Source organism: Diospyros lotus, chromosome 13 (genome assembly GCF_014633365.1).
Source record: "Diospyros lotus cultivar Yz01 chromosome 13, ASM1463336v1, whole genome shotgun sequence".
NCBI classification, from domain to species: domain Eukaryota; kingdom Viridiplantae; phylum Streptophyta; class Magnoliopsida; order Ericales; family Ebenaceae; genus Diospyros; species Diospyros lotus.
The window spans coordinates 34,070,177-34,092,763 of record NC_068350.1 but is presented as its reverse complement, the minus strand read 5'-3'; the positions used below and the strand labels follow the sequence as shown (position 1 = coordinate 34,092,763).

The window sequence follows — 22,587 nt, the reverse complement described above, 5'->3', positions numbered from 1 at the left end:
AAAGGGTTTATTTATAGAGGATTATTTGAAATCCAAATTCTATTAGAATTATATATTTTTTTAATTTTGATTATTTTAAATTATAATCCAAATTCCACTAGAATTATGTATATTTTCAATTTAGGATATTTTAAATTATAATCCAAGTATGTATAGGTTAATATAGAGCTTGTTTTCCTAATTGTAATTGGATTTGGAGAAGCTTTTTTGAGCATTTTATTTTTTAGCATAATTAGATGAGCATTTTTTAGCATTTTATTTTTCTTTTCTAGGATGTTTATTTATTCTACAAAGGAAATCATTATCTATTTATATTAGTTTAGATATAATCCTCAATTTAGGATTATGTCTTTTTATTGAATATCATTTAAGAATGGTAATCTTAAATGAATTTGACAAGATTAGGTTTATCCCCAAAAATCACATTCTTAAGATTTGGGAGAAGGAGGCTAATCACAAAATTATTGGGATTCCGATTGATTGCTAGATTGAAGGAAATAATCCCATATAACCAAGAATAAGAAATTTAATAGAAGCATATCCTATTCAAGTAAAAAAAAAATCATATAACCAAGAAGCCATTGGAGAAAGGAGCTATAATACTAAGAAAAAAACCTGTGTTAAGCAGGCACGCCACCAAGCATAATTGTCTTTTGACATCTCCTCCCAATTATAAGTTGGGAATCCCCAATTTTGCCCCAATTTTATTAAAATAATCAGGAGATGCTCCAGTACATGTGTTCGTCCTGCAAATTCTGCAGCTTCTGCCAACTGTCATTTAAACAATAAAAGAAAAGGAACAGGATTATTGCCAACTTGGGCCATGCATGGTACATAAATACGGACAACTTAGGGCCATGCTGTCCTTTGACACAAGCTTCTCAACCTGGATGGGGGGGGGGGGGATGTTATGGATTATAATTTAAAAGGGAGGAGTCCCAATCTCCTACATCAGTCTACTTGTAAAAATACATTGACCTTATTTAACAAACCACTTCGTAGCAACATCTTTTATTTGACCAAAATCAATAACAACAGTCTACTATTAAAATCATTGAAGGAAGATCTGAAGTATATGAACCTTCCCTCTTGAAAAAGAAGAAAATCGACCCCATTGACTGTTGTCTCAAGATTCAAAAAAATCCCGGAGAGAATAAAATGCTGCATAAGGCTTCAACCAATCCTGTCCAGTGACCCAAGAAGACAAGGAGAACAATCAGAAATACAGACAGATAAATAAGAAGAGTCAAAGATTGCATTGAGATTTAAATAAATATTAGAGTGAACTACCCAATGAGGTAGTTTTAAGGGCAAAAAGAAATGTACTCTAGCCACAATAGAAAAGGATGCCGTAAATGTATAACCTCAGTCTCAGAGAAAAATTTACCAAAGGAACTTGAGTTTAGTATCGTATCCTTCTCAAGATCAAAAAACCTTCTCAGAATTGAAAGCTTTCTGGCCATGGTAGCCTCAGAATCCACATCCTGCACATAACAAAACCTGAACTGAAAAAATGCAGGCAGCAGTATCTATTGTTAAAAAAGAGAGAGAGAGATGAATGGTACAGCCGTACAGGATTCCCAGATATTCCAAAATGTACATGACAAACAAATGCTTCAATTTTGTTGGTGTAACCAACGGCCACCAGTTATTTCTTTCTAGAGAGAGATGAATGGTACAGGGCTGTTGGACCTGGTTCAAGTCTCCTGCACCTTGAAATACCATTGTCGAGGAAGGTGGTAAAATAAAACCTACCCCCATAAAAAATTTGCAATAAATAAAGGCCATGATATATACAGTTCTCAGGAAAGGTTATCCACGCTTAAACAAACAACGGGACGGTTACATTGACCACCTTGATCTCAAAGGGCCTGTACTCTCAGGTACAATGGGTGCAATGCAAATACTCAAAGGGAGCTGCACGACCAAAAACAAGACAGATAAGAGATTACAATATTTTCAAATCATACGATGACGAAAAATGATTATTCAGGAGCATTAAAGTCACTGAACAACAAGACAAAGCCATTTATCCGTCTCTATTTCTGAATTCATATTCTTAGCAAGTCTAAGCTAGGTCACATTTGCTATTTTGCCACATAGAAAATTATAAGAAGGCTAAAAAAAATGTGATGAAAGATAAAGTTACAAGCAATCAAGTAATCATATGTCTGCGCCAGTGCACTTATGAAATGTGTTTTGATGTGGCATGGCACATCCAACTTGCTTTTCAGTGCCACATTTGAGTAACAAAAACTAATCAATCACTAACCTCATTTATTCAACCACAAAAAATTAGGGCATGGAAAGTCGAGATGACTAAGATTTGGAATTCCCAAAAGATGTGCATAAAATCTAACAGTGCATATAAGTTTTGTAGGCATGCAATCTGATAGCCAAGCCAAGAGAAAACACAAATTATTGGAAAGACTCATGCCTCAGCCAAGCGTACACGCTTCTTGCAACCTAGAGAGCAAAAACAGCCAGATACATGCCTCAGGTCCGTTTGCAGCCCTACAAACAATTTTGAGCCAATTGTGATATTCTGTAAGATGTCACGTGGGATCAGTAAAAGTAACACAAATAAAGATCACATATCACTACATTCAATGGTTTACAAAGGGAAAAGTCCACTTCCTGAGGGGAAAAGAAAAAACTTTAAAAGCAAGCAACTTATGAAGTCTTGTCAAACATATTACGTATGATGTTTTACCCGTATGGATATGAGTCCCACTGCATCCCATCAACGGATGTGTCATTGATAGGTAACAGCTGAACTAAATGAAATCTGGATTCAACGGGCCAGTCTACAATTAACTTCAGGTCAAGGAAGCATCTGATCTAACAGACAACACGGGGATTGCCACACCAGCGCCTGGCCAAGCCATTTCCTAACAAAACAAATTAACAGAATGAGACCATTTCCTTCCATTTTATACTTGATGGTAAGGCAACTCAGAACAGATTTCTGATCAGCAGCATACCCGCATCATTCCATCTCAAAGCAGAATGTAACTTGGTTGGCTAGTTGAGAAGTCAACAATTGGGTCTCGATTTTGACCAATCTCTAAGGAAAAGATCCCTGCCTTGCTATATTTACCGTATCTGTATGTGAACTATCTGGTAAGGGAGAAAAAAGACCAACGTGTTTTGGGGGGGGGGGAGGAGGAGAGAGGTTAAAAAAATAAAATAAAATAATTAATACGTCACAACTTATGCCAGATGTGGACAGCCAAAAGGATATTTAATAGGAAAATCATCCTTTTGCATAATGCAATCTGCTTGCCAAATTGATTCACCAGTGTAATTAAGTTTAAGTGCCTCCTGAACTTTCCAATGCCCCAATATTACAGAACTTATAATTACATAAATATGCAGAAATTATGGATTTAATTATAAAAAAGAGGGAAAATGTACACATATACGTGCTGAAATTAAGGAAGTCAACAGTTGATAAATTCAATGTATTAAAAATAGATCTTAAAATAAATTCCACGTATTAAAAATAGATCTTCCTGAAAATCTGCAAGTACCCAACTATTTGCAGAGAATTGTGTAATATCATCCAGGATAGAGATCTCCTGTTGATACTTCTTCCATAATTGGGCAGCAAATTTTGAAATGAACAATGACTGAATCTGCTTATGATGTTAACATGCAAACAACACACATCAAAGCAGATGGTGACTCCAAACCAGAGACAAATGAACAACACACATCAAAGCAGATGGTGATTCCAAACCGGAGACAAATGTCAGAAGGAAAAATCCAGTTACTTTGAATTGAGATTACATTTCTCACCAAAATTATTCTGAGGATCCTTCAATATCCAAGCTCCGAGTTTTGTGGAAGATGACATTTATAAAGGCACTTCTAAAAGGGAGATCATCCGAACCTGTCTGAACCACAGAATGACAGAAGTTTTAACTAAAATTCAGGCATTGAACTAACAACTTTAGGAAATTTCCAAATCCATCCCAACAATAAGAAAGCATAAGGCAAACATAAACATAAATCCAGAAAATTAGGCTACTAAATCAAGAACTGTAGCTAAAGGAAATCATAGGAATGCAATATATGGCATGCCTAATGCATGAGGCTCCCCAATTTGAAAGAATCATGGGAGGTTTGTTTTAGCAACCATTGACGCATGGGGGCATTAAAGTGCTGAGAAGTATGAAAGAGGTGTTCTGAATAATTTATCTATTAAAGCATTGATTTCTGGTACCAAAAACCCTTATGCAAAATAGGCTAACAGGCTGGTCTTGTGTGTGTGTGTGTGTGTGTGTGTGTGTGTGTGTGTTGGGGTGAGGGGAGGTGGAGACTGCCACCACCTAAGAAATTGCAAATATTATACGTAGCCTTCATCTTAATTAAATGTGGAAATTAAGAAGGACGGATATACTAAAAGAGCCACATACTCTCAGAAAAAACTATTCCAAACTTTGCTCTCAGAATTTGAAAAATGTAGAATATCTGTACACATATTTCAAGTTGGGGGAGGGGGGGGGGGGAACTAGGCCCACGACTTCATAAACATACTTTTATAGGATTCCCAAGTGCATCTTCTAGGTTCCAAATTCTACCTTTTTCTGTTAAATTCCAGGTTCCATCTTTGTATTAGCAGCTTATATTTTGCTTTTGAAGCTAATTCTTAGTCTTTAAATGATTAACATTTTGCCAATTCAAGTCAACCCCAATATCTGTTCAGGCTTCCAAACCCAAAGTTGGAATCTCGTCCTAGGGAACGAAAGTGCAGTATATATATCTTCTGGCTAAAAACACATAAGAAAACCAGCCTAAGGAATGATTACGAAATCAAATCTCCCAATTAAGCAACAATAACACTCTCAATCTTTGTTTCTCATCCCAAAGGAAACTCTCTCTTTAAACCACCCAACATAAAAAATCATGTGATACAAATGGACTAGAAATATAACCATTCTATTCAATTCTTAGGATTTAGTTGTAACTTATTAGTACACAAACAGAGCATAAATAATTCTATTATATTCTATATATTCTCATTCTGTCATGCACAAGGAACTTCGTAATTCAAAAACGAATTAATAATATTGACTTAATTACATGAACATCCCTTCAATTATGACTCGGTATGACTTAAGCCCCAGGAGGAAAAATGTAGATATCAACACCCTCAAATTTGATGCTGTATTGCTTAGCCCCTTTTATCAGGAGTTAGTAGAAAATGTCAATCATGTGAACACCATACATCTAGACAAAATGTAGATACCACCTTCATGACAAGGACTAAACACAAGGCCTTTCTTAACATTCCATGAACCAAGCACCGGTTCAGAACCAGACACCAGAAGAGTCTGCCCCCCATTGAGTGTAATAAGGGATTCTGAAACTCAATTTCACTGATTTCCCTGACTTGCTCCCTGAAATCAAACTAAGATTCACCATTTTTGGGGAAAGAATCCTAGCAGGGAAGACCTAGCAAATCCCGGATGTAATTGATCAGATTCAACACGGCCGAGAAACAAATTGTAGAGAAAAGGAGATGGAAATTGCAGTAAAACCCAACTCTAAATTGTTAGAACTCTAATTCTATCCAAACCAGAATGGATTATACCAGAACAAAATGTAGTATGGGATGAGAAAAATACCAGGATGAAACAAAAGAAACCAAGACGTAAAACAATCGAAAGCCAGAAGCAAGTGATTCAGAAATTGTGATGAAGCCAGAAGCAGTCTGGAGGTTGATACCCAGATATTTTTTCTTGGTTTTTTCTCTTTCTTTCTTGCAGGAACATTTGAAGAAGAGAAAGAGAAGATTGAAGAATTGAAGGGAAAATTGAATTGAATTGAATTGAATGCAGGTTTCACGGGAAAGTGACAGTCTTCTTGGCCAGACTTGAAGATCTTCAACATCACGTCCATATGGGTATGGGTATCCGTATCGCCTCCCTTCGTTTCATTTTCATGAGTAACAGTTTGTGTTAAAATAAAAGGGTCAAAAGGTCAATTTTGACCCTTTGAAATTTGGTCGTTGATATAGAAATAACGTATTGATATAAAACTATCACTTTAAATACAAATCTTTGATTTCATTTTTTTTTTTTAAGGGGAGGAAAGAATAAAATAAATAATATAAAGTTTGTTATTATTTTTTCTCAATTTTATTACTTAACTAGTGGATCACCCATGCGATGCATGGATATCGTAAAAAATATATATATATTAAAGTGAAAGTTATATAATTTAGTAGTTACAATAAATGAAAATCACAATAAAAAAGTAAAAAATAAATAAAATAATCGTGTTATAATCATGAAAATATAACCAAAAGATTATAGATTTTGAAAGATTTTTTTATATGCATTTAAGGGTAGATGAACAATTAAAAGCACATAACTCTATCCTGAAACCATGTAAAAAATAAACCTAAATTAACATGTAATAAATAAGCAATGCGTAAAAAATACAAAAATTACACAATAACAGGAAAAAAAATAAACGATAACCAACCTCTTTATTCTGAAATATGCATTCAAGGGTAGACGGTTTTTTTTTTTGGATTTTTACGTGTATTTGTCTCATATGTGCATACCACACAAACTCTCAAGGCCTAATTTTTCTTAGTTGCATTCACATCACTCACTTGACAGAATAGTGGTACTATGTTACACTAGAAAACCAAAGTGGGTAAAAAAATACGGTTGAAATTTACTAAATAAAAGTAAAAAATAAGAGAAAATTTGAGAAGAATAATCGAGAAAGGAGAAGAGAGGAAATGAAAGAGTTAAACGGGAATGGAGAGGAAGAAAAAATAGAGATATTTACTTTTTTTTATTAACTAGTTCTTGACCCGCGCGATGCACGGGATATAATATTTAATAAATATATATATATATAAAATAATAGTTCAAAATATGAAATACAGATTATAGTAAATTTAATATACTACATGAATTAGTGAAGAAACAATAATTTTATTTCATTGTGATTAAAGTAAATTTTGGAAGACTTCTCTATATACAACATTTGTGGTCGAAGTTGTTTGTTCACCCTCTTTATCACATATTAGCATCTTCAATCCACTGTGACTTGTAACTCTTGATATTACAACGTATATTTGCCTATGACTAACACAGGTTTCTTTAAAAAAAGACCTACATGGGTCAATTGCATGCATTCGTGTCCCCTACACAACATGATAAATGACACATTACACATATTATATATTGGCAAAAACAACAAAAGTGCATGGTAAGAACAAAAAATAGCGTTTTCCAAACTTACATCTATGTCAGACAATACTAAAGCAATGCTGTTAACTTTATTCTGGTTATGATAATTGTAAACTTTCCACTTCCGAATGACTCGTATCTTGAAACGCCCAATTCGCCCGAGTGTTGTCAACATATCTCAGCATATGCAGTATTTCAGCCATGGCAAATACTATGTCTCAGTTTTAGTTTGCAGAGAAATCGGTTGAATGAAGAATATTTATCTGCTGTATTTTTAAATATTTATCTGCTGTATTTAGATGCCATTTAGGGAGCAGATAAATTTTTTTGTTTGACAAACAGGTTCCAAAAACGTTCCACTCGTTTGGAGGGGTAATTTTATCTGCTGTTTAATGTGTAAGATATGTTTTTTTATTTCTTAATTCCTAAATATTTATCTATTGTGTTTAATAAATTGAATAACTTATTTTTTTATGCATTAGAACTGTTATATTCAATAAATTGAATAATTTATTTTTTGGTGCATTGAAACTTGTTGTATTTAATAAGTTTAATATATTATTATTGAATACTTTATTTTTTGGTGCATTGGAATCTGCACAAAAAAATATTTATCTGCTGTATTCCTAAATATTTATCTGTTGTATTCAATAAATTGAATAATTTATTTTTTGATACATTAAAACTATTGTATTCAATAAATTAAATAAATCATAATTGAATAATTTATTTTTTGGTGCCTGTATTCAATAAATTGAATGTAAGATATTGAATTAACATTGAAATCCTCATCAATCATATTTATTTGCTGTTGAATGTGTAAGATATGTATTTTTATTTTTTATTCCTAAATATTTATATGCTGTATTTAGATGCTAGAGCTTGAAAATTTGTTTGTTTGACAAACAGGTTCCAAAGATAGTCCATTCGTTTGGAAGGGTAATTTTATATGTTGTTTAATGTGTAAGATATATTTTTTTATTTTTTAATTGTTAAATATTTATTTGTTGTATTCAATAAATTGAATAATTTATTTTTTGATGCATTGGAACTGCTATATTCAATAAATTGAGTAATTCATTTTTTGATGCATTGAAACTTGTTGTATTTAATAAATTGAATAAATTATTATTGAATAATTTATTTTTTGGTGAATTGGACCCTACACAAAAAAATATTTATCTATTAGATTTCTAAATATTTATCTGTTGTATTTAATTTATTGAATAATTTATTTTTTGATGTATTGAAATTGTTGTATTTAATAAATTGAATAAATCATAATTAAATAATTATGTATTTTATTTAATCACTATATGCTGTATTTAGATGCCATGAGGAGCTTGAATTTTTTTTTTTTGACAAACAGGTTCCAAAGACGTTCCACTCGTTTGAAGGAGTAATTTTATCTGCTGTTTAATATGTAAGATATATTTTTTTAATTTTAAAATATTTATCTGTTGTATTTAATAAATTGAATAATTTATTTTTTGATGCATTGGAACTGCTATATTCAATAGATTGAATAATTTATTTTTTCAATTTATTGAAACTAGTTGTATTTAATAAGTTTAATATATTATTATTGAATACTTTATTTTTTGGTACATTAGAATCTGCACCAAAAAATATTTATCTATTGTATTCCTACATATTTATCTGTTGTATTCAATAAATTGAATTATTCATTTTTTTATGCATTAAAATTGTTGTATTCAATAAATTAAATAAATCATAATTGAATAATTTATTTTTTGGTGCATGTATTCAATAAATTGAATGTAAGATATTGAATTAACACTAAATCATCATCGATCATATTTATTTGCTGTTTAATGTGTAAGATATATATATATTTTTTAACTCCTTAATATTTATATGCTATATTTAGATGCTAGAAGGAGCTTGAAATTTTTTTGGTTTGACAAATAGGTTCCAAAGACAGTTCACTCGTTTGGAAGGGTAATTTTATATGTTGTTTAATGTGTAAGATATATTTTTTTATTTTTTAATTGCTAAATATTTATTTGTTGTATTCAATAAATTGAATAATTTATTTTTTGATGCATTGGAACTGCTATATTCAATAAATTGAGTAATTCATTTTTTGATGCATTAAAACTTGTTGTATTTAATAAGTTGAATAAATTATTATTGAATAATTTATTTTTTTATGCATTGGAACCTCCACCAAAAAATATTTATCTGTTGGGTTTCTAAATATTTATATGTTGTATTCAATAAATTGAATAATTTATTTTTTGATGTATTGAAATTGCTGTATTTAATAAATTGAATAAATCATAACTAAATAATTATATATTTTATTTAATCACTATATGTTGTATTCAGATGCCATAAGGAGCTTGAATTTTTTTTTGTTTGACAAATAGTGTTCCAATTGTTTGGAGGGGTAATTTTATCTATTGTTTAATGTGTAAGATATATTTTTTTATTTCTTAATTCTTAAATATTTATCTATTGTATTTAATAAATTGAATAACTTATTTTTTTTATGCATTGGAACTGTTATATTCAATAAATTGAATAATTTATTTTTGGTGCATTGAAAATTCTTGTATTTAATAAGTTTAAATAAATTATTTTTTGATGCATTGGAATTGCTATATTCAATAAATTGAATAATTCAATTTTTAGTGCATTGAAACTTGTTGTATTTAATAAGTTGAATAAAATATTATTGAATAATTTATTTTTTGGTGCATTGAAACCTATTATATTTAATAAATTAAATAATTAATTTTTTGGTTTAGTGCGTTGAAACTTGTTGTATTTAATAAATTAAATAAAATATTATTGAATAATTTATTTTTTAGTACATTGAAATCTGCTATATTCAATAAACCTGCTACATTGAAACTTGTTAAATAATTAATATAAGCAGAGTAATAGCTTGGGAAAAAAATAAATAAATTAGCACAGTTTAGGCGAGAAATTGGGCAAGTCAACTCTTAACAGTGACTATCCTACTTTTATATATATAAGGATAAGGATTTCTCTTCCTTCAAATTCTCCTATTTCTCTCGATTTATCAAATCACATGCATCATTAAAGGTGTGTTTGATTTCATTACCTAGAATTTAATTCTAGGTAATATTGTCTAGAAAATAAAAACCACCTCACACCTTTAGAAAATGAATTCAATGGAAATAAGCTTTAAATACTTGTACCATGCATATTTTTCCATAGAAAAATTAAGAGTGTTTGATTATTTTCTATAAAAAATGTGTAATAATTACATATTTTTCATGGTAAATATGTGCAATCAAACACACTCTAAAGGTGTGTTTGATTGTATTACTTAGAATTTAATTTTAGGTAATATTGCCTAGAAAATAAAAACCATCTCACCCCATTGAAAAATGAATTCCATGGAAAGAAGCTTTAAATGGTTGTACCGTACATATTTTTCCATAAAAAAATTAAAAGTGTTTGATTGTTTTCCATAGAAAATGTGTAATAATTACATATTTTCCATGAAAAATGTGTGCAATCAAACACACTCTACGTTTCTTTTTTTTTCCCACGCTTTGCCACACAATTTGAATCTTACTCAACATAACTTTCAAAACACAAATTTAATTGGCATTTAATTTTTTCAAGTCCAACACATAGCACATCTTCAGAGTAGACTAATGGAAAAAATGAGAATTAAATAAATGATAATAATCAATTAAATTGAAAAATAAAATTATGATATTTAAAATTATAAAAAATAAATTTAAATTAATTAAATTGTATGTAAAATAAAGATATTTTAAATAATCAATTAATTATATAAATAATAATAATCAAATTTTCAAAATTGATTATCCATACATGACTTTATATATTTCTCCTAACAATTAATTATCACATTTAAGACATGTCAAATTTTTAAGAAAATAAAAAATAAAAAAGTTAAAAAATAAAATTATAACATTTAAATTATATATAAAATTATAAGAAAATTAATTTAAATTAATTAAACTATATATAAAATAAAGATAATTTAAATAATCAATTAATTATATAAATGATAATAATCAAATTTTTAAAATTGATTATCCATGATTTTACATATTTCTCCTTACAATCAATTATCACATTTAAGACATGTCAAATTTTTAAGAAAGTAACAAAAATAAAAGTTAAAAAATAAAATTATAATATTTAAATTATATATAAAATTATAACATTTAAAAATATAAAAAAAATTAAATTAAGTAAACTATATATAAAATAAGAATAATTTAAATAATTATATAAATGATAATAATAAAATTTTCAAAATTGATTATCCATACATGAATTTACATATTTCTTCTGATAATCAATTACCATATTTAAGACAGATCAAATTTTTAAGAAAGTAACACAAAAAATAAAGTTAAAAAATAAAATTATAACATTTAAGTTATATATAAAATTATAACATTTAAAATTATAAAAAAATAAATTTAAATTAATTAAACTATATAAAATAAAGATAATTTAAATAATTAATTAATTATATAAATGATAATAATCAAGTTTTCAAAATTAATTATACATACATGACTTTACATATTTCTTCTGACAATCAATTACCACATTTAAGACATGTCACATTTTTAAAAAAGCAACAAACAAAAATAAAGTTAAAAAATAAAATTATAACATTTAAGTTATATATAAAATTATAATATTTAAAATTATAAGAAAATTAATTTAAAATAATTAAACTATATATAAAATAAAGATAATTTAAATAATCAATTAATTATATAAATAATAATAATAATCAAATTTTCAAAATTGATTATCCATGACTTTACATATTTCTCTTGAGAATCAATTACCACATTTAAGGTAGGTCAAATTTTTAAGAAATTAACAAAAAAAAAAAGTTAAAAAATAAAATTATAATATTTAAATTATATATAAAATTATAACATTTAAAAATAAAAAAATAAATTAGTTAAACTACATATAAAATAAGAATAATTTAAATAATCAATTAATTATATAAATGATAATAATCAAATTTTCAAAATTGATTATCCATACATGACTTTATATATTTCTTCTAACAATCAATTACCATATTTAAGACAGATCAAATTTTTAAGAAAGCAACAAAAAAAAAATAAAGTTAAAAAATAAAATTATAACATTTAAGTTATATATAAAATTATAACATTTAAAATTATAAAAAAAATAAATTTAAATTAATTAAACTATATAACATAAAGATAATTTAAATAAATAATTAATTATATAAATGATAATAATCAAATTTTTAAAATTAATTATACATACATGACTTTACATATTTCTCTTGACAATCAATTACCACATTTTAGACATGTCACATTTTTAAGAAAGCAACAAACAAAAATAAAGTTAAAAAAAATTATAACATTTAAGTTATATATAAAATTATAAAATTTAAATTATAAAAAATAAATTTAAAATAATTAAACTATATATAAAATAAAGACAATTTAAATAAATAATTAATTATATAAATAATAATAATCAAAATTTTAAAATTGATTATCCATATATGACTTTACATATTCCTCCTAATAATCAATTATTACATTTAAGACAAGTTACATTTTTAAAAAAGCAACAAAAAATAAAGTTAAAAAATAAAATTATAACATTTAAGTTATATATAAAATTATAACATTTAAAATTATAAAAAAATAATTTTAAATTAATTAAACTATATATAAATAAAAAAATAAAAAATTTACTTAACAATCGATATTCGACAATATTATCTAATATTTCAAGATTTCTCCTGATTTAAAAAAGTCTTATTTTTCTGTAATTTATTTTAATTAAAATTTTATGCTAATATTTAAAAATTAATAATATGGATAAATTAATAATATTTATCTTAGCTCTTCATATACCTTACACATTCTCCAAACACTATTTAACCATGAAAAAAATCATTTACATATTCCAAGAACTACATATTTTTCACAAATATAGACTTAATTAATGACCTATAAAAATTCCATTTCGGGTAAGTAAAAAAAATTAAAAAAACATAATAAAATATCAAAATAGTAATTGGAAATGGGCGGAAAAAAATTTGACGGCTGTTTTGTTATAATATATATATATATAGATTTTATATTATTATTCTTATATTAAATAGCAAAATATATTTAAAATACAAATAAAAAATAAAATTAAAATTAATATCAATCCAAATTTCACATTGAGTAAACAAGGCTATGACTTTTATAATTTCCAATATCTATCAATAATTTTAAAAACAAAGAATAAAAAATTTAATTAAATAAATTCATCGCCGTTAGGTATTGTATCTATCATATTCTAGCTAATTTGAAATTCATCTAAATAAAATTGTAAATAAGTTTGGTTAACATGTCTTCAATAAGCCTTCCAACCATAATTAGATAAGCATGTTGCGTTAAATGCTCCTCGTCCCAACTGATGAATTCATCTTAATTTGAACAAACAGCTACCTCAAGAGCTCCACAATTCTTGAACATATTGGAATTGTATTCGTCTCCAACACCACAACACATTTTCTGGAGAGATTCTTCGTCAAATTATGTTGTCATAATGAAATAAATATAATTAACTACTCATCTTATGAGTAATCTATAATTAGCAATGCTAGTGAAAGCGATACTAACCAATATGTGGGGCTAGGGCCGGCCCTGAGGGTAGGCAACTGCCTTGGGCCCCCCACCAAAGTTGGTCCTGACCTTATTGACATAGGCCCAGCTGCCCGGGTAGCCTTTTAAGCATGGGCACATTTAAAATTAATTTGGGCCCATTTTTATGTTTAATTAATTTTAAATTAAAAAAATAAACTAATGAGATGAGATATTAAATTGATTTGATGGTGGTGGCAGGTGCAATCATCGCCTGCAAGGAGAAATTTGAACCCCCGCCCCTTTTCTTTGCCAGTGAAGCTTTATACATATATATATATATAATATTATATATAATAAATAAAATTTTCAAAAACGGAAAGAAGTTTTATTTTCATTTTTCTGGTGCTCCAGCCTCTCTTTTTCCAGTGCGTGCGTGCGAGTTGCGACTGCTCCATCCAGGATCCAGCATCCCTCTTTATCTTCTTCTTTTTCTTGTATTCGTTATATATAATTTTATTTTTAAATATAATTTTATTTGTATTCGTTATATATAATTTTATTTTTAAATATAAAGGCCCTATATAAAATTTCGTTTAGGGCCCCTGACATCTCAGGGTCGGCCCTGTGTGGGGCCTCCATGAAAAGCCATTCAAAAGCATTATAGTAATTGCCATATACAATTACAGTGTTTGGAAATTCTTGTTTTAACTCTTCAATGGCATTTTTTAAGTGATTATTGTGGTAGATTGACAAACCATTTAGTTCTTTCAAACAGTGATATTCGTCATAGGCTGTCGTGTCGTTGGTCTCAAAAATAGTAAAATAAAGTGGAAAACAACCTATTGAAAAATTACTAGGAACCACCACTCAAACAACTCCATATTGAATTACAGTTTGCGCAAACACGCACGCACACACACACAAAAGACAATTATATTCGAATATAGTAAAGAATAATTTAGATATGCTTTAGGAAAAATAGAAATATAATAAGGTTTAGGAAAGTTTCTCACTATAACAGCATCAGTAATGGCTCCTACGATATCTAGTATGATATCCTTTATATCTTTCATAGTTTTACCTCCCAATAAAGAGTAATTATAATCATTACCTCCAATCTCTCCAACCATGAAAATGGAACTCTTAACCATCTCCAAACAATCTGTTAATCAAGACCACGAAAGCGTAAATAAAAATCTCTCGTTATAACAATTTAATAATCTTTCATATTAATAATAAGGTATAATTTAGTAGAGCCACCAACCTCTTTCGTTGTGACAAGTAGAGTTAAAATATGCAAACAACCAACCAAGTTGTACATCAAGTGAACTACGCGTAACCATAGTTGAAATATTTTTCTTGGCTAGAAATTCCACGGGCAATGCTGTAGAGCTTGCAACTGCAAAATTTATGCCATGTCTAAAGTCTCCCCATTTATTCATGTATGGGTATAGGAAAGGTAAGCTTGTCGCCATCGCTGCAAAAATGTTAGAGTACATAATTTGAGTAATGAATTAAGTTAGATAAAAACTAAGTGTGAACAAAAACAAAAACAAAAAAGAAAGAAATTGCATACCCAAATAACAGATCATCAACAATCCATTCGAGTAACGTTCGGTTGCATTCTTGAAATAAGTCTCCCCATAAGGAAGGTTAGCAAACAGTGTTCCAACACCAATCGTACTCTCACAAATTAAATTACTTGTATCGGATATTGAATCTTTTAGTTGGTATATTCGATCAAAATGACACATTAACAATAGATTAGCTTAAACTGGGTTAGAAGGAAGAAGCGTGAAGGACACGAATATTAGTAGCAAAAAAGAGAAAACAAATGATTGAAGACTAGCTGCCATAGCTCGAGAGAAAAGAAGAATAGAGAAGTTTTTGTTGTTGGAATAATGTGGCTAAAGATTTCACCAAAGGGTTTATTTATAGAGGATTATTTGAAATCCAAATTCTACTAGAATTATATCTTTTCTTAATTTTGATTATTTTAAATTATAATCCAAATTCCACTAGAATTATGTATATTTTCAATTTAGGATATTTTTTTAAATTATAATCCAAGTATGTATAGGTTAATATTGAGCTTGTTTTCCTAATTGTAATTGGATTTGGAGAAGCTTTTTTGAGCATTTTATTTTTTAGCACAATTAGATGAGCATTTTATTTTTCTTTTCTAGGATGTTTATTTATTCTAGAAAGGAAATCATTCTCTATTTATATTAGTTTAGATATAATCCTCAATTTAGGATTATGTCTTTTTATTGAATATCATCTAGGAATTGTAATCCTAAATGAATTTGAAGATATTGGGTTTATCCCTAAAAGTCACATTCTCAAGATCTGGCGAAAGGGGGTTAATCAAAAATTTATTGGGACTCGAATTGATTGCTAGATTGAAAGAAGTAATCTTATCTCGCAGTCGAGTTTATTGCTTAATTTGAAGAGATATTAGTAAGAGTATGTAATTCAACATTTAGTATAATTGATTTACCTTAAGGGAGCGTTTGGTACGGGAGAAGTTTTTAAATTCTTGGGATTCATGATTATTGGGAATTCTCTCGGAAATCTTTGATTCCCAGGATTTATGTAATTTTATGTCTGGATAGATTTAAACATTCTCAGGAATGTTGAGTATTATTTTCTGATAATCTTACATTCTTATATTTGGTTTAAATGTAATATTTTTGAGAATTCATGTTCTTTTTTTAAAATTATCCTTATTTAATTTTTTATTTAAAAATAATAAATTTCTTATACTATATAAAATATTGGGATCTACAATATATTTAGAAAGTTAAAAAAAGTCATTTTTTACACATTATGTATATATATGCATGTGTGTATATATATAATATATATACATATGTTTGTATGAATATTCACTTTAAAATATATAATATTTTATAATAAATAATATAAATATATACATATGTATATATAATATATTTAATATAAATATATTACACATATAATATATATAATATGTGGTTATAAAATAGTAAGGGGTGTTTTAGTCTTTTTATTTGTTAAAAACATTCCCAAGTCTATGGGAAATTTGGATTCCCAATCCCCCGTGAAAATCTTTTTATGAAAAAGTTGCTTAAAAATCATTATCGGGAATCCTATTTCCTAATATTCTTTTTATAAAAATGTTGTACTAAACATGGAAATACAGATTCTCAATCTAACATTCTTAGAAATCTTAAAATTTCTCCTGTACCAAACGCTCCCTAAGAGTATTATGAGAGATGCATTTTTGGATTGAGCTAAATCTAAAATATCATTAATGTATTTGAAATATTTATGGAGAACTAAAACTATTACAATCACAATTTTATAACTTTGATGCTAAAAAATTAATAGAGTTGATTAGATGATTGCTTTTACAACTACAAACATTTGATTGAAAGTTGCATTATTTAAATTTAAAACTTTACCCCAAATATAAAAATATAAAATTAAAAATAATTATAAAAAATAATTATAAAATTCATTACACCTAAAGTCACATTAATGTAAATTTGTCTAAAAGACCTAAACTTTAATTGTTGAGCACATTTTTATTTGCACGTACATAGCATGGGTCACACTTTTAGTTGTTATACAGTCTAATAACCTTATAATTAATACAAAGTAGGTTATTTTATTTCCTCGTGTATTGTACTTATTTTGTTTATTTGAAATCTATTATAATGGTGAGACAAATATAAATGGACACTTACTACCTTTCATAAAACTCAAGAAAAAGAGTAGTGAATTTTATAAATATTTGAAATCTATGCTTCTTTCATCATGGTGCTAATGTGATATGGTTTAGGATTCATTTGATGTGTGCTATAACCGTACAATTCGAATCTTACAATTAAAATTATGAATGTCTTGAGAAATTTATTTGTGAAAAGTTACTAAATTCTTGTAAGTATTGCTAAAATGAATTAGCAAACACCATCTTATTAACAATACTTTCGTAATATAACAAGATACAATAAAACAAAATAATATCAAATAATCTCACAATTACTTTAATAATTTTTCAATTCAACTTAATAGTTTTATAAGAGTAGTTATATATTGGGCATAGCTTGGATGGTAAAGAATCGACAGTGATATGCTAGAATCATTCTAGTAAGTCGGCAGTGATATGCTGGTATCATTTTAGTAAGTCACAAGTTTGAACTCTGACTTTCTTGAGATACATTCTGTAATTTATCTTCTCTAATAAAATCAAAGAACTGAACGATGGGGCTCACAAGAAAGGATGATCCAAAGTAGCCGTATCCGAATCATCAATTATCATGGTGTCGGTCTCATCGTAACACGATGTGGGTGATTGCACGGGAACATTTCTTCTGAACGCCCTATATTGCCATGAACGACTCGTCTGCTTCTCCATCCTCTCTCCCCCCCCGGCCCTTCCGTCTCTCTTTCTCTCGCGAATTTCTCGTTAGTTACAAGTCTGTGAGAGTTCATTCCTTAGGGTTTTGCTTCACAGCCTATAAATCACATTATCTCTGCGGCTGCTAGGGTTTCCTCTGCCCGTTGAAGAAAATGGCTGGAAAAACTGTCCTCTCGGACGACGAAGGTAAAAGTCCCGCGATGACCAAAGTTTATCTATCTCTTTATCGTTTTCGATCTTTCTCCATCTATACTTCTGAAAATGGGAATCATTTTGGCTTGAATTTTCGTCCTAACTGGTGCAGAGGAGGTGGAATTTGGGGAAGAGGAGAGGGAGCCTGCTGATGCGGACCCGGTCGACGAGGAGGAGGAGGATGAAGAAGACGGTAACCTGATTTTTCCTTTCTGGTTCGCGAAAACATGTTCATGTTCTGTATTTGTAATCTGTTACGTTCTCTCTAATTTACTTTCTCTTAGGGTTTTGGAGGATTTGAGATTTGATTAGGGTATGCGTGTTTGTCTATTAGCTTGTGTAAGATTTTATGTACTCAGGGAAGAAAAAAGGCATCATTTTGCACTGGAAAAAACCAGCTTTGGAGCTTTAATTTTCGTTTTTCATTTAGGGTTTCTGTTGGTCGAATAACTAATGCTTTCTCTTCCATGGAGATTTAGCTTTTGCTAATTTCATTCACATTTTAATTAAAATGAACACTTATGTTAGTATATATATATATATCTGCTTGTGTATAGTTTTATACGGGTAAACTTAATGGCAAGGTATGTATTTTTGTAGTTCATGATTTTCACCAGAATCTATTCTTAGATTAATATGGTTACACATAGATTAAGAGTTGGTGTGGGAGAGTTAATGGCATGATACATATTTCTGTTTTATTTATGTGCTTAGTATTTATTGCTAGAGCATTTATATCATATGTAATGTCAATATCCATGCGGCTCACTTTGAAGGAATCACAAAGTTTTAAATAAAAAATTATGCATTTCCATAAAGAAAAAAGATTTCCTTGTCCTTCTAATTCTATTTACATTGTTCATGTATTTATAGCGTTCAAGTAGATCGGAGTATGTAATTTTTGATATTTGTAATGTTGTAGTTTGCATCGAGTTTAAGCCCTAGAAGAAACCAGCGAAGTCCATAGTATCAAGCGGCAGTTTATTCTACGTATAGTTATGTACTTATGTATGGGGGTTATAATAGGAAATGTGTCGTCTTTTATTTCCTTTGTAACATCTGCCCATAATGTCTATAAATAGAAGACATAGGGCAGCCGTTTGGGGGCGATCATTCATTCTGGTGTGCGAGTGCAGCGTGTGAGAGAAAAGCTAGAAGAAAGATAGACTTTGTAATCTCCAAGATTGACTGTACTTGTGTGAGAGGGACTCTTGTGTACTGGTTTCATTCATTCTAGTGGATTGCTCTTGGATCAAAGAGGCTGGATGTAGGGTTGCTTTCAAGCAATCCAAACCAGGATAACTTGCGCCTGTTTACTTGTGTGTTTGGTTGTTCCTATCTCATTTAAATTCTGTTCTTGCATTTCAGTTTCTTATTTCTGTTGTTGTTTCTGATTTCGATTAAAAGTGTGAGAGATTGGCATTGAATTGAGAGGATCCTAGTGCTCCTAATCTTAACATGTAAAGATTTAGTTGTTGGTGTTCATTAGTTTTATCTTAATTGCTGGAGTGATATATGTTATCATCAATGCTAAAGTGACATATATTATGTTGTTCGTTGATATATATGCGTCCATAAGCTTAATGGCATAAATATTTTCTTATTTAGTTCACAATTATTTTTTCTGAAGTATACATGTATAAATCTATCCAATAGCATTACTTAATAGTTTATGTTTCTATCATGTTTAAACTAAATTTTATCAACTCATTTAATGATCTTATTGTTTATTTCTTGCTAGAAGACGTGGCCACCTATAGAGATGATTGGTAGATAAAATTCATTTTGCCAACTCCACCTAGTGGTCAAGTCTTGTTGAGGCAAAAAAATGTTTGAATTGAATGGCAGTAGAGAGTCACTGGATGTCATTTGAGAAATTTTTTATGTTGTAATTTTAAAAGTTGACTGAATTTTTGTTACTTGAACACAGTTCATATGTGCAAGAATTTTAAGGTTTCTCTGCCAGTACTTAGGTCTCTATGTGTGAATAGATGCTAACGTGAATGTTGTACAAAACATAGAACAATAAGTATTGCTTGCCCAGCAATCGACATATTAATCATAGCATGTGAATACAATCTAATGCAGTTTGGTTGTCTTATTAAACAGAGGAAGGGCAAGATGAGTATGAGAAAGATGGGTTTATTGTTGATGAAGTTGATGAAGAAGAACAAGATGAGGAAGAAGAAGAGAGAGTAGACAGTGATGAGGAGAGGCAAAGGAGGAAGAAAAAGAAGCGGAGGTTTTTTTTTTTTCTCGTGTGAAATGTGGGCCATTGTTCTTTTAGATAAGTTCCTATTCTTATCCTGTTTTGTCCAATTCTTGTAGAGAATCAGAGAAAAATTATGTCCTCGATGAAGATGATTATGAACTTCTTGAGGATAACATATCTGGTTTTCATCGTCCAAGACTTGTGAGCTTCATTCCCTTTCTCTGTATTTTTCTGTATCAATACATGCATATGCATGTATATCTATTTATCTGACACTATTGAGTTGGGTTTATATGCTTTTCTTCGTCACTCTTTCTTAAGTGGCAATTTAATTTTGGAATGTTTTCGGCCCTGTTTGGTAGGTCTCTGTTCTTTGTTTTCAGTTTACGTTTTCAATATTTTTCAAAGGAAAACATAAAATGTTGCTTGATTGCTTGTTTTCATTTTTTAAACTTATGAAACCTTTTAGAAAAAGTGAAAACACCAAAAAGTTGTATCTATAATGTTCGTCTCATTTTCATTTTATCTCCATCCCCTCCTTTCCCCACAAACTGGTGATGTTCATTATCAGAGGGATTAGCCAGATTCTAGTGACTCCTATCGGCAGTGGATAGGAAGAGGAAGAAGAAGAAAAAAATCAAATCCAAAGTTGAAAACAAGCCAAACTTATTAAATAACATATTAAGTTTTCATTTTTTTTAACTGAAAATGAAAACTGAACATAAAAAAATGGAAACTAAAGTTGGAAACTTAAAACAGAAAGCTAGAAACTCTGTCAAATGCCACTTAGTTGACATTTTTTTCTGCTGTTACCTGCATAAGGAGAGCAAAAAGTTCAAGCGGCTGAAGAAAGCTCGGAGAGATACGGAGGAGGAGCCTTCCGGGTTTTCTGATGATGAGGAGTTTGATGGAAGTAGAAAGAGTGGACGGACAGCTGAGGAGAAGCTCAAAAGGAGCTTATTTGGGGATGATGAGGGTAGATTTATCATTTATAATCTACTGTGATTGTTTTATCAATTCGTGTTATTGCTGTCTCATTTGTAATATCTTGATGTTGCAGGACCACCGCTTGAAGATATTGCAGAAGAAGAGGAACATCCAGAGGAAGAAGAGGATGGTGATATTGGTGAAGAGGATGAAATGGCTGATTTTATTGTGGATGAAGAAGAAGTTGATGAACACGGGGCTCCAGTGAGGTATAGTTCCCGTCTTGTGTGTATTTGAAAGATTCTATTTTCAACATGATCTTTTGAGTTCTTTGTAATTTATTTATTATGCAGACGGAGGAAGCCAAACAAGAAGAAGTCTAGGCAGGCACCTGGAGTTTCCTCATTGGCACTACAGGAAGCTCATGACATATTTGGTGATGTTGATGAACTCTTGAGGCTCCGCAAGCAAGGATTAGCAAAAATGGGCAAGTATGATGAATCTAGTGAATGGAGAGACAGGAGGCTTGAGGATGAATTTGAACCAATTGTTCTTTCTGAGAAGTATATGACAGAGAATGATGATCGGATTAGGGAAATAGACATACCAGAAAGAATGCAGGTCAGATAATACACATTTAAGATATTCTTTTTTACCACTTTGATACTTGAGTTATTCGTTGAATTAACTCCTATTCCTCATAGATATCTGAGGAAAGCACTGGTCCTCCTCCAACAGACGGGATGAGCATAGAGGAGGAGAGTAACTGGATTTATAATCAGCTTGTGACTGGTGTTACTTCTCTGTTTAGCAAAGACAGCAACTACTCAAGGGGAGCGTGAGATGTTAATAAACAAGGATGACATTATGAGGTTTCTGGAGTTCATGCATATTCATAAGTTAGATGTAAGTATTGTATATTCAATATTGATCAATTTTTGTTTTGTTAGATTAGTTCTCCATATTAGTGTGCCTAGCATTTGTTCTTCCTTGTAGGTTCCATTT

At 29.4% G+C, this 22,587-nt stretch overlaps 1 protein-coding gene and 1 pseudogene across 1 annotated transcript; one reads left to right on the top strand and one right to left on the bottom strand.

Annotated features, from left to right (window-relative positions):
* Nucleotides 1–716: 716 nt before the first annotated feature.
* Nucleotides 717–15,600, bottom strand: LOC127788203 (acetylajmalan esterase-like; annotated as a pseudogene).
* Nucleotides 15,601–18,236: 2,636 nt separating this feature from the next.
* On the top strand, nucleotides 18,237–22,509 carry LOC127787954 (transcription elongation factor SPT6 homolog). Its single transcript, XM_052316049.1, has 8 exons — nucleotides 18,237–18,437; nucleotides 18,556–18,636; nucleotides 20,553–20,685; nucleotides 20,772–20,856; nucleotides 21,478–21,631; nucleotides 21,716–21,851; nucleotides 21,936–22,203; nucleotides 22,287–22,509. Exons 1-8 carry the CDS (start codon nucleotides 18,404–18,406, stop codon nucleotides 22,422–22,424), a joined length of 1,029 nt encoding a protein of 342 aa, XP_052172009.1. The 5' UTR covers nucleotides 18,237–18,403; the 3' UTR covers nucleotides 22,425–22,509.
* The last annotated feature ends 78 nt before the right edge of the window (nucleotides 22,510–22,587 follow it).

Bases quoted from the DNA above. Each gene is read 5' to 3' on its own strand.
- LOC127787954 (XM_052316049.1), top strand. From the start codon at position 18,404: ATGGCTGGAAAAACTGTCCTCTCGGACGACGAAG. The intron at 21,632-21,715 runs GTAGATTTATCA...TTGATGTTGCAG, and splicing joins CTTATTTGGGGATGATGAGG to GACCACCGCTTGAAGATATT. The intron at 22,204-22,286 runs GTCAGATAATAC...TATTCCTCATAG, and splicing joins ACATACCAGAAAGAATGCAG to ATATCTGAGGAAAGCACTGG.